The 12938-nt window shown below is 48.9% G+C and overlaps 1 protein-coding gene across 1 annotated transcript in view; it reads left to right on the top strand.

The window, feature by feature from the left end:
- The window catches only part of SETX (senataxin), an 84012-nt gene extending 73638 nt beyond the window's left edge, over positions 1-10374 (top strand). Inside the window, 3 exon segments of the mRNA XM_027616315.2 lie at positions 1428-1526; positions 3223-3310; positions 6989-10374. Coding sequence (XP_027472116.2) covers positions 1428-1526; positions 3223-3310; positions 6989-7738 — 937 coding nt within the window. The 3' untranslated portion in view covers positions 7739-10374.
- Positions 10375-12938: the final 2564 nt, after the last annotated feature.

Genomic DNA, 12938 nt, shown 5'->3' on the forward strand with positions numbered 1-12938 from the left:
ATGTTTTTAACTTAGGATGGGTTTATTGGGATGTAACCCCATCCTAAGTCAAGGGAAATCTGTACTTGCAAATCATGTATCTGAATTATATAAAGAACTCACACAACTCAAAAATAAAAAGTGAAATCTAATTTTTTTAATGGGCAAAGGATTCAAATAGCATTTCTCAAAAATAGGTTGTAAACAAATGATCCACAAGCACACGAAAAGATGTTCCACATCATTTGTCATTAGGGAGATGCAGATCAAAACCACAGTGAGACCCCATGTCACCCATCTAAATGACTCATAAAAAAACAATAGGGCGCCTGGGTGGCTCGGTTGGGCGACTGCCTTTGGCTCGGGTCATGATCGCGGAGTCCCGGGATCGAGTCCCACGTTGGGCTCCCCGCTCAGCAAAGGAGCCTGCTTCTCCCTCTGACCCTCCCCCCTCTCATGTACTCTCTCTCTCTCTCTCATTCTCGCTCTCTCAAATAAATAAATGTTTAAAAAAATTATTAAAAACACAAGTTTGGGCAAAGATGTTGAGAAATTGGAACCCTTGTGCATTGCTGGTGAGAATGTAAAATGGTAGATCACTGTGGAGAACAGTTTGGCAGTTCCTCAAAAAGTGAAGCATAGGGGTACCTGGGTGGCTCCGTCAGTCAGGTGTCCTCTTGATTTCAGCTCGGGCCCGGCCGTGATCTCAGGGTCGTGGGATCAAGCCCATGTTGGGCTCCCTGCTGGGCGTGGAGCCGGTTTGGGATCCTTTACTCTCCCTCTTCCCCAATATTCACATTTGTGCTTTCTCTCTCTCAAAAAAAGTGAAGCATAGAATTCCCATATGACCCAGAAGCTTCACTCCTAGATAAATACCTGAAAGAATTGAAAAAATGTTAAAACAAGAGCTCGTAAGTGAATGTTGATAGCAACATTGTTCCTAATGGTCAAAAAGGGAAAACAACCCAGGTGTCCATCAATTGTAAATGGATAAATAAACCATGGGGTATCTGTACAACCAAATATTCAGTCCTAAAAGGAGTGCAGTACCGTTACACGCTACAGCAGGGATGAACCTTGAACGTGTTCTAAGTGAAAGAAGCCAAGCAGGAAAGGCCACATATGTTATGATTCCATTTATATGAAATTTCCAGACAGTAAATTCGTGGTTGCCAGGGCTGGAAAGAGGGAAAAATCGAGATTAACTGCTAACAGGCACAAGTGAAGGACATGTTGTGAAAGTACATAGTGGTGATGGTTGTACAACATAGTGAATATACTAAAAATCACAGAATGCTATACTTTGAGGTGGTGAATTTTATGTTACATGAATTATATATTGATGAGAGATACCATGAAAAAAGCTGAAAAAATGCTACTGTATAAATGCACGTATTTAATAATTATCTTAACGTTTTTCAATAAACATATTTGTCTTTTGTAAATAGGCCAGCGGAAGTAGATACCGTGGATGGGTTCCAGGGCCGGCAGAAGGATTGCGTTATTGTTACGTGCGTCAGAGCAAATACCATGCAGGGCTCAATTGGGTGAGTGTCATTGGCCTTTTACTTGTCTGTAATCTCGAGTCAGATCTGTTTTTTGGGGGGTTTTTTTTGTTTTTTTATTTTTTATTTTTTATTTTTATTTATTTATTTCTTTAAGATTTTATTTATTTATTTGAGAGAGAATGAGAGATAGAGAGCACGAGAGGGAAGAGGGTCAGAGGGAGAAGCAGACTCCCTGCTGAGCAGGGAGCCCGATGCGGGACTCGATCCCGGGACTCCAGGATCATGACTTGAGCCGAAGGCAGTCGCTTAACCAACTGAGCCACCCAGGCGCCCTTTTTTGTTTTTTTTAAAGAATTTATTTATTTGAGAGAGAGAGGATGAGAGATAGCACGAGAGGGAAGAGGGTCAGAGGGAGAAGCAGATTCCCCGCTGAGCAGGGAGCCTGATGTGGGACTCGATCCCAGGACTCCAGGATCATGACCTGAGCCGAAGGCAGTCGCTTAACCAACTGAGCCACCCAGGCACCCGAGTCAGATCTGTTTTTGATCACTGTTGGAGAATGTCATTATTTGCGGTATTTTCCTTTATAAAAACTTGTGTCACATCATGAAAGTTTCCTTTTTCACTTGTAAAGTTGATCCACTGTCATGCCTGCTTCTCTTGGACCTTGTCTATCCCCCGCATCCAGGGGCAGTCTGTTCTTTGACCTCTTAGCTAAGCGTAACCTGACTCTTGCCTCGGGGGTAGTTTGCAGGGGCCTGTCCTCTCCACGATCTGTCATAGAGTGGCTTTTCATCTTCTCTGTGTTTTTGTGCTTTGCTAAGTTTGTAAACCTTAACTCCTGTCAGTTCACTCACTAAAGATGCCAAGGACACTGTAATGAGTGACAGAAAACTCCTCTGAGTCTCAGAGCCCTGACACTTTTGTGTGGCTGCCTTTTCCTGCTCTTGAGGAGAAGGTGAAATTTACAGATTATAAATGAGTTTCCTTGCTCTTAAAGAAAATAGTAACATGAGTTACCTCTGCCCCTGTTTGGAGAGAGTGTGCATGGACAAGTGGAGACATTGGTATCTCTGGGGCATCCTGTGAAGCAGAAAGGCCACCTTCTTCATACAGCAGTTCTGTTGGTACATTTGTCTGATAATGTGTGTGCTTCTCCTCTGGCTCCACAACATTTTACTGATCTCAGATATACTAGGAATAACTGATCTAAGTAGCGTGTTTTTAGGATGTTTCTAAAGCTTTAAGGATGATACTGTTTAGGGGCGCCTGGGTGGCTCAGTCGGTTAGGCATCTGCCTTCAGGCTCAGGTCATGATCCCAGGGTCCTGGGATCGAGCCCTGCATCGGGCTCCCTGCTCAGTGGGGAGTCTGCTTCTCCCTCTCCCACTCCCCCTGCTTGTGCTCTGTCGCTCTCTCTCTCTATCAAATAAAAAAAATCTTTAAGGAAAAAAAAAAAAAGAATGACACTTAAAATTCCCAGTATCTTTTCCAAGTCTGAGTAGGAGATTGACAGACGCATCACTTTCAAGGAAAGCGCCAGGCCTTTTGTTTCCAGGTTTTAATGGGAATTGCTTCTTTGCTGGGGACCCTGTGTTGGGAAGAGGGAGAAAACGATGTACCATCGAAGAAGGAGAAGGAGCGCGAGGAAGGCTCTCTGAAGCAGCGTCCGTGTGTCACCTGCACGTATGCTAAGTCATTCTGCAGAAGGAAGTAACTTTGTTTTTATTGCTTAGATTTCTGGCAAGTTTGCAGAGACTGAACGTCACCATCACACGAGCCAAGTACAGCCTCTTCATCCTCGGACATTTAAGGACCCTCATGGTAGGTGCATTCTCTGGACTAGAGTGCTCCAGAGTTTGCCCATTGTGGCTGATACTGGGTTGAGGTTTTGTTTTTATTTTCCATCAAAATGGAATTGATTGCAGGGTTACAAAATAATGAGCTGCTTCCCCCTGGTTGTCCTGTCCTTCGGCAACTTCTGTCTGGGAGCTTTTACCGATGTAAACCGCTAACCCTGTCCCAGTCCAAGGCCCAAGTATCCACAGTACCCATAATGAAAAAAAAATTAATGTCTCCATCATAGGACTGTTGAGATCTATAAAACCATCCGTACATCTTAAGGTGCTAGAACAGTTGTTGGTACTTAGCAGGCACTCCGCTACTGTGGCTGTTATTGGCCCAGCTTAATGCCAGCTCGAGGGAGTTTGCAAGAGGAAGCTTGGATCTTCTTTTCTGTTTTGGCACGGGGAGCGTACTGCTCACCCTGTGTCACTTGGGTGGGGGAGGCCGAGTCAGAGCTCCTCTAGGAGACAGGGCGGGTGTACATCCGTGATAGGTAGAGTGTGGCCTCCGTCGGTGATATCAGCTGGCTAACACAGGTGTTTGCTGCTTGCCTCTTCAGGGGGTCACAACTTTGAATTCTTCTCATTTTTGTATTTCCCAAAGTCATTGGTTATGTTAGGAGAGGAGCTAACTCATTAGATTTTTTTCAGTATTTTTCCCATTTTCTGGTTAGTACCACCAGAGGGCATTCAAATACAGTCTTTCCCACATCTGTGGTCTTCAACCTCTGTTATTTGTGTGCCCCCCCCGAAGGAATTTTTAAAAGCTGCATACCACCTATTTTTAAGTTCATATTGAAAATTTGTTACGGTAAGTTTAAGTATTGCTTAAGATTTTGTTTTTGAATATATTATAAATATTGGCATTGTAAAATAAAACTATTAAAAATAAATCTTTACATCACTCTTAATCCATTGGAACAGATAGCAGTATGATTCTTTCTGCTCTTTGAAATTGAATTTCCACTTGTACTTGCTTGGAATAAAATTCAGGGGGATATATATTTTTATAATTAAAAGCCTTTCTGTTATCTCACACTGTTAGGTTTCTCTGCCACAAAAATTTACATATAAATTGAAAGTTTAAAAAGTATTTTTATAACTATCTGGGGAAACTATGTGAAGCGTGCACAGAACTTCTCTGTACTTTTTCTGCAACTTCCTGTGAATCTGTACTTACCTCAGAAGAAAAGATTTTTTTTTTTCTTAAAATTTTTTAAAAGATTTTTTTTATAGAATTGTTTTTCCGGGTACCATAAGGATCTAAGTGTTAAAAAATGATTTCTTATCAGTTGATTAACCTATTAGAATTATCCTTTTTACACGGTTGAATTTTGGTAATGTTTTAACCTGAAAGGTAAAAAGTATATTAGAGCTATGTGTCTTCTAGCGACGCCCTGATTGAAGGAGCCTTCCTGGGCACCCCTGGTTTTACTGCCCCCTCTCTTTGGCACCCGGGAATCTGCATGTGCCTTGGCAGTGGCAGTGTACCCCATGGAGAGCCTGGGGATGGATGAGTGGTGACTGTGCAGGACGGAGCGGGGGCGGGGGAGCCCCTGGACGGAGCAAGCGGGGAGCTGGGGTGTCTGCACTCTCGGAAACCAGTGGCACAGAAAGACAAGAATAGGAAAACTCCCAGGGTATCACTTGGGCTCTCCAACTGACTTCTGTGGTCCTTGGGGCTTTTTTCCTTTTTTTTTTTTAATTCTTAACCCAGTTTCCCTTATGGAAACAGAATCAATGGTGAAGGCACTTGGTTTCCTCTGAGAAACCAAGAGTTATAGCCCCTTCTCAAAACTGTTTTTGTGATCCTAGGATGGATTAAATACCAAGTTGAGGTGCCATAGACTTGGCAAAAATAGCAGCAAGGCCATCTGGCTTCATATCACATCTGTGTTTCAGCCTCAGGCTAAGACGCTCTGGAGCGCTCCAGAGTGAGAAGGAGGTCCAAGCCCCGGGCCCAGCAATGCTCGCGCGGGCCTGTCTGGTGCCCGCCGGCCCTGGGCATGCGCGCTGTGCACGAGCCTTCAGCCCTCACGTAATCCCAGTTCGTCCAATCCAAGAAGCCGTTATGATAGGAATCATTATTTTATGTACTGCTATTAAACTCTGACGCTATTTTCACGTAGAATTTTTATGTATATTAAAAGAACTCTTTTAGGCTTGTTTTGACAAGACAGACTTCTGTCGCCCTTGTTCATACATAAAAGAAAATACAAAATGAATAGGCTGCGATATTCCTGGAAGGACTTCACTTTCCGAGTCCAGCACTGCAGAATCATTCCCCAGGTCCCAGTCACACATGTCCTCGCTCCTGCCACAAACTGTTCCCTGTGCAGTCAGCGGGTTGGGGACTCCGCATTTCCTAAGGGTACCCCAGCAGGGTCTCCAGGGTTCTCTTCCAACTCCAACGCCAGTCTCCATTCTCCCAGGTGTTGGTGCTGGTACTATCTTGTCTCTTCAGAAGGTATCTGTGGATAGGTTTTCAGGCAAGAGCTGGGACTCAGTCTATTTTTTAAATGGTTTATTGACTGAAAGTGAAGGGGTTGTGGTTGCCTAACCATGAATTCCTCCAGGATTAGGTACTCGGAAACTGCTACCTGGCCAGGAGGTGCCCCAAATTAAGAAATGGTAAAATGTGAAAATGTGCATTTTAGAATCCATTAAATAAAACTTTATGCCCATTTTACAGATGAGGAAACGGGCTCAGAGAGGTTGACTTGACCACGGTCATGCAGCAAGTAAATACTGCTGCCCTCACCCAGTTTTTTTGAATAGGGCCGGAGGCTACATGAGGGCAGCTGTCTCCTCCTCTTTAGGCTTCGGATTTTCTCCTCTCATGCTCACTCTTTAAAGAGGCCCACGTTCTGATGGTTGTAAAGTGGCAGTTTATTGCTAAGGAAAGTCAAACGGGAAGAGAGGAGAGATGCGTGCAGGTGGGGTTTCCTTCTCCTTAGGTTTGCTTTTGTAACTTAAGTTCCTCCAGAAAAGAGACAGACAGTGGGAAAAATCTGTGGAATACTTGTCTCAGTGGAGTAAAACAGTTTAGCGCTTTGGAGTCTGGGAGGCCTTTGGGAATTCAGTGAAGGCTATGGGCCTCTTTCTAGAATAGTCACACGCACCCGAAAGTTAGGGCTCTCTGAAACCAAGCCTTCCTGCTCCAGAATGTTAGCCTTTCAAGAGGTAGGCAAGACTCTAGATCAGGTGTCCAAGGGGACTTTCTGGGGTGACAGAGCTGTTCTTCGCACCATCCAGCACACTAACCACTAGGCACGTGTGGCCCCTGAGCACTTGAAATGTGGCTGGTGCAGCTGTGGAACAGAACTTTTTATTTCACTTAATTTTAACTAATTGAAATGTAAGTAGCTACTCGTGGCTGCAGACGGCTGGTCCGGTCTGCAGAAGCTCTGCTTCCCACACGGCACGAGCCACAGGCTAAAATGGTGGAAGTTCTTTCTCATAGGCGGTGACTGGTGCTCTTTTCTGGTAACGTGGCTTCATAATTCCGTATGTGAACTTATTTTTCCTTTAATGGATTCTTGAGAATTTGTTCGTGAAGTGTATTTATTATTATTCAGAAACGAAAGCAGAAACTTCGTGCTTCCCAAGCATCTGGGTGTTTGGGGGGTGTGATTGTTTTTCCCTTCTGTGTTTCAAGGAAAATCAGCATTGGAACCACCTGATTCAGGATGCACAGAAGCGGGGCGCCATCATCAAGACGTGCGACAAGAACTACAGGCACGACGCAGCGAAGATTCTGAAGCTCAAGCCCGTGCTGCAGAGAAGTCTGACTCACCCGCCAGCCGTAGCCCCGGAGGCGTCCAGACCCCAGGGCGGCTTGCCCAGCAACAAGCTCGACAGTGAATTTGCCAAGACATCTTTCACTTCTTCCCTGTATCACACGCCCCCTGACTCCAAGGAATCTTCTGGTACTGTCACTACAAAGGACCCCGAAAGGCCTCTCGTTCAGGACCGGCTTCGGGACCCACGACTGCTCAGGAGGATGGGCCTGGACCCCGAAGCCAAAGGGATGTGCCTAAGGGATCCGCAGCCCCTGAGCCCGCAGCACCCCGGAGCGACACCTCCCTCGGGCGAGCCAGGCTTCCCTGCCAGTCACCAGGATCTGGGTGGCGCACAGCAGTCCGCTGCCAGAGGAACGGCTCTGAACAACCACGAACCTCACGCGCAGTGTGAACCTCCAGCTGCTGGGACTGGTGTCTCCACAAGTAAAAGCAGATGTGACTGGGAAGGAGGGCTCAGCCACAGAAGAGAGACCCGGGCTTTCAGTGAGGGCGACCGGGGCAGGTGGAGCCCGGAGAGCCACTACTCGAAGAGGAGCCCCGGCTGGGACAGGACGGGACCGCAGAAGGAGGGCTGCAGCTCAAAGAGAAGAAGGCTCTTATGGTAAAGCCACGCGGCACAGACTGTCGGCCGCGGCATCGTTGCCAGCTTCAGATGACCAGCCAGTGGGACTGTCCAGATACGATGATTTTTTTTTCCTCAAAGGAGTTTGTGTGCTGTTGGAAAACATGGAAGATGTATCCTGACACCTGAGCCCTTGGTCATCTTCCATAGTTTTTTGTCAGTTGCAAAAGCTTTCGAGAGCCTTTGTGTGTCTGTAATGTTGTCCTTGAAGTCGGAGACTTAAAATGTCGAGCTCCTGTCCTTCTGAGATAAGGGGTCAGACCGAGGCGGGTGTTGTAGAAGTTGAAATGTATATGTGTATAGCGAATAAGAAAATCGTTTTAAAATGTAATCTAGTAGACCGCTTTTCTTTCCCCTGTGTAAAATGTTAGTCATTTTCAGCAGAACAAACTTTATATTTAAAAAACAAAACAAAACAAAAAGGTGGGAGGGGGAGGGCAGGCCCTTTCAGATGTTCCGGCAAGACCTGTTCAGCAGCCCAGGTATTGCGGAAGAGGCAGGGTTCATGCCGGTGGGTCACACGGCTCCAGTTCTATTTAAGAAAACAAGTGGAGTCTCCTGGGGGAAACTTGGGCAGCCGGGTCCTGTTCGGTAAAGTTCTGCTGCTGTTGGACATTTCCAGATGAGGCTCCTTGGCACAGGATACTGCACTGCTCTGCTGAGTCCAGCCTCCTATCTCAGGAAGCACAGAGTTTCTAGCTAAAACTCGTGTTCCCCTTGAAACAGACGAAGATGAAACGGAAGAATAATTCTTGTCCTACCATTCAGATGCCCCCAGCATATTGTGAGTGTCCCATAACTGGTGGGTGACAGGTCCCACGGTTGCTGGGGCTGGAGCAGCGTGGGGACCCCTGTGCCTGAAAGCCAGCAGGTTGCCGGGAGAATCCAACCAGATTGTTCTGGGGGTGCCTGGGGAGCTGCATGTTAGACGTCTCCCCAGGGGCCTCGGGTCACCAGCCTGGCAGCTTGGGATTCAGGAGGGCCAGCCAGATAGAATACTGTAGGTGGGAAAGAAACAGCCTTTCAGAAGAGAAGGCTGAAGGGAAGTGCAGACATTGGAAGTTGAGACCCAGGAGGAGAGTTGACAGGTTTCCTGTGATGTTTGGAGACTGTGTTAACTCCTGAAAAGATGCCACTATTGTAGGGTCATCTGGTTAGAGGGGGTTGTGCTGTGGTTTGGGGTGCCATGGGGAGGGGATGTTTGAGGGGGCTCGCTCATTGCAAAGTCCCGTTTTCCAGACTCACAGACATGAGGATATATGGTATCAACAGTTGGCACGGATCAGAACTAGTGGTTTATAGGGAATGCCAGGCATTCCCGTTGGCTAACTTGGGGAGGGCCTCCCCCTTGAAGATGACTGTGCACCGTTTGAAATTTTGCCATCTGCTTTTTAAGCAAAGAGAGCTTTGTGTCAGAAATTCTACTGAAGCTGGTTATTAAAAGCTTTAAATGTTTGATTGCCAAAAGTTTAAGCATTCTGCTTCTTCATTACCCACATCACCCCAGCAGGGGTCTGCTGACGTCAAGCGGACACTGCCGGTCCTCAGGGAGCACACGCTCCGCCCCACGGTCAGCCTGCTCCCTGTGTGTGGGTAGAGTGTGGGTCCTCGGCCGGTCGAGTGTGAGAAGGTGCAGGGCGAGGCCCACCCTGTCGGGGTCAGGGGCTCTGTAAGCTTCCTGCTTGTGCCTTTGGCAGGAAATGGCACTGTTACTTTGAGTTTACTTTCCTTCTACTCTTCTTGAGCAGATTCTTGGCGGTAGCAGTGTAAAGGGCCTAAACTCTGTAGGCTTAGAAAGGAGGCATGACAGACCCAGTTGGGGTCAGGATTCTCCCTCTGCTGGTGCAGCACGGGGACTAAGAAAGAAGGGTTCCTGTTCCCAGGCCTCGGACTTCGCTGCCACTCCGGGACCGTGGGCCTCCCATGAGCGTGACGCGTGTTCTCACACGCCCTGTCCATCCGCTGGTTGCCCACACTCCCCATCCGAGCCTGTGTCCTGCCAACCTCTCCCCGCGAACACATGCCACCTGACACTGCATTTGAAACTGTTGTTCCACTTGGTAAAAAAACGTTGGTATAAAGCATTTCCTATGTGTTAAATGGGGCCTTTCCCGATGTGGCTGTCCCAGCTGTGTTGGTGAGTGGTAGTTAATCTTGCAGAGTGAGGAATACGGCTGTTTGCTCCGTCCTTGCCACAGCACTACAAGAAAGTGGCCTGTCTTCTTCACTGTTCGTTATTTCAACATGAGTATATTCTGCTTAAAAACTTGTTTTGCTTCTCTGTATATAATTTTCCTTGGATTTATGTGCACGGTTTATTTGGTTCTACGTTTTCATGTATCACCAGGAGCAAATTTGATTGATAAGTACATGTGAATAACCTCCTGTAAATGGATTTTATAACAAAAGTGTACTAAACTATTTTCTAAAATTAGTTGTGCAGACGATAATTCTTTGCTGCAGCTCTGACTCTACGCTCTTGAGTTCACAGCTGGGATTTGGTAGACAGTACCCCTCTTCGTGAAAACCTCCGTTTTAAGAGAGACTGGTGAAATTAAAAGTGGAAACCGGAAAACTGGCCTGAGTTAGGTAGGATTCAGCGTCAGTGTGCTCAGCAGAGTGCTTCAGGCCCGTTCAGCCTGCCATGTGGTCTGTCTGCAGAAAGCACATGGTGGGGATTTGCTTTATTCAAGAATGTTCTCCACTCTCCCCCCCCCCCCCCGCCCCCGCCAGCCCTGGCTCTCGGGGTGAAATCTCATCTGTGAGGTCATGAGGTGTGTCACGACCAGCCCTGGAGGCCAGTCCTGGTTGGGGGCTTGGCCTGACAGAAAAGCATGCTCACCTTCAGGCAGAGGCTGGGGAGGGTGGGAGAGGCCGGGTAGGCGTGAGCGGAGCCCCTGGGGACACGGTGGGTGCAGACATCCAAGTCGGGGTGACTGCTGACGGCCACAGAAGTGGAGCGTGCTTCGCAGTGTGAGACTGTGCCGCGCTCCTGTTGGAGGGTGCTGGCTCATTCCAGATGTGCGAGCAAGTCCCCAGGAAGGTGAAATGACAGATGGGGGGTAGGGGCCTCCTAAATTCACCAAAGGACCTGGTGAGAGACCAGCGCTCCGAGGGCCATTTCGTCTGTGGAATTCATTACTGCCGCATTTGTAGTGATGATTTTTAAAGTCATTGCTGCCCGACCTACCCACGCAGTCACCACCACCTCCCGGGGGCCGCCATTCATTGTTTGAGGAATAAATAATTCAGGGAGGAAACAAAAATTTAGCTTCAGCTTAAGTAGAATTTATGTGTCGTGCAGCACATAACGGCACTTTCTGTACTTGAGGGACCCCTCCGTTGCCCTTAAAGGACCTGAGTTACTGTCACCCTGTGCATAAATGGTATCTGTAGACGGATGGGGTGCTGGAGCCCCGCAAGGCGGTCTGCGTGGGCCCTGCTCCCCAGCACTCAAGCTTGCCTGTGCTGGTGGACGTGGCCACCTTTGTGTTGCAGCCACCTGCCTGCAAAAAGAAATGCTAACATGTCGTTTTCAACCCAGGGACGCGCTTCGGAGCCACCAGGGAGTTTTGGAAAAATTTTGCCCCTGGGCTCTAGCCGAGAATTTCTGATGTAATAGGTCCGGGGCCCGGCGCTTGCTGCCTTTTACTTTCTTTCTTTTTAATTTTTTTTTTTTAACTCTCAAACTCACTCTCAGGTGATTCCATTGAGCCTCCAGCCTTGAGGCCTCCTAGGGGTCAGGAGGAGAGAGGAGCAGCCCTCAGCCCCACGGGGGTCACGTCTGCCTTCCTCAATCATTGTCGCCCCCAGGAGCCCCGGACTGGGCAAGGCCCACCATGAAAGGCCATCGGGGCACCTTCGCTTCCGTTCAGAAGGAGGTTCCCAGGACAGCAGGGCCAAGGGAAGGAGAACCGGAAACCGCTCAGGTGACTCCTGGGGCCGTTAGAAGGGAGGAGATCCCGGGTGAGTCCGCGTGGCCAGTGAGGCCTCGAAAAGGCAACAGGTCTGGTGCTTGTCCAGCAGGGACACCCGCGTGGCTGTTGTTGAGGCGAGGGAATCCCGGGCTGGGGCTCCACGTTGGAGCTAAGCCATGCACGGCAGAGTCTGCTGGGCACATGCGGGTGTTCTAACACCGGCTATCACTGAAGTGCTTGCCCGGGTGCTAGAGCTAAGAACTAGCAAAGCTGCGGGTCTGGTGACCGGAAAGGCCTTGCTTATAACCCCCGCGGTAGGTGCCAGCACACAAAGGGGGCCTGGGAGGGACTCGGTGTTAACCAGAGAGGGGGCAGGTCTGCCTTAGCTCCACCCCGGGCACCGACATCTCGCAGCCTCCAGGGGCTTCACTTTATTTACCTGAAAGTGGAAATTGGGGTTTGAGTTCCTTTTCTGATTCTTTTCACCAAGCTCCAAAATCAGGCCCCGATCCCTGAGGTTCTGGGGAGGAAGAGCTAAGCTTGTGGTGGGTTTCTGTGCTAGCACACTCGGGCTGTCGTAACAAAACCCAAGAGACCAGGTGCCTTAGAAACGTTCTTTGCCAGCTCCAGAGGCTGGGAGTCCCAAGATCGCGGCACCAGCAGACGCTGTGTCTGGTGATGGCCTTTCTCGTCGCTGTGTCCTCCCGTGGCAGAAGGTGCGGGGAAGCTCTCTGGGGCCATCGTGAGCTTCCATCCGCACGACCTCAGCACCTGCCAAAGGCGCCACCTCCTGACACTATCACTTGGGGGGCAGAATGTCAACGTATGAATGGGGGAGAGGGGGACACAAACATCACTCCGTTGCAGTTTGTAAGGTGTCAGCTTGGATGGGCAGAGTTCCCCGTAGGTTTGCTTTCGGATGGGCCACAGGAAACCCCGTGTGCGGTCTGAGGCCAGAAAAGCAGCAGCGGCCCTACTGTTCACAGGCTCTGAGGCCAGGACAGAGGCCCAGGGCTCTGTCATAACTCACGCTTCTTGTCACTGACCGCTGGCTCGTTGGCGCAGGGCCTGCAGCCGTCACTGTTCAGCTTCTCTAATACCTGGGCCAGGAGGCTGTCTGGCTCCAGGACAGGGGGCCCCAGCTTCTCCTGGGGGATGCCCCCTGTCTCCACCATTGCGGGCAGACGGACATGGGCTCCAATCCACCTCACCGATTCCAGCTTGCCTTCGCTCTCGTGCTTCATTCACCTCCATCTTCCTTCCCGG

The sequence above is a fragment of the Zalophus californianus genome, chromosome 13, assembly GCF_009762305.2.
Source record: "Zalophus californianus isolate mZalCal1 chromosome 13, mZalCal1.pri.v2, whole genome shotgun sequence".
NCBI classification, from domain to species: Eukaryota; Metazoa; Chordata; class Mammalia; order Carnivora; family Otariidae; genus Zalophus; species Zalophus californianus.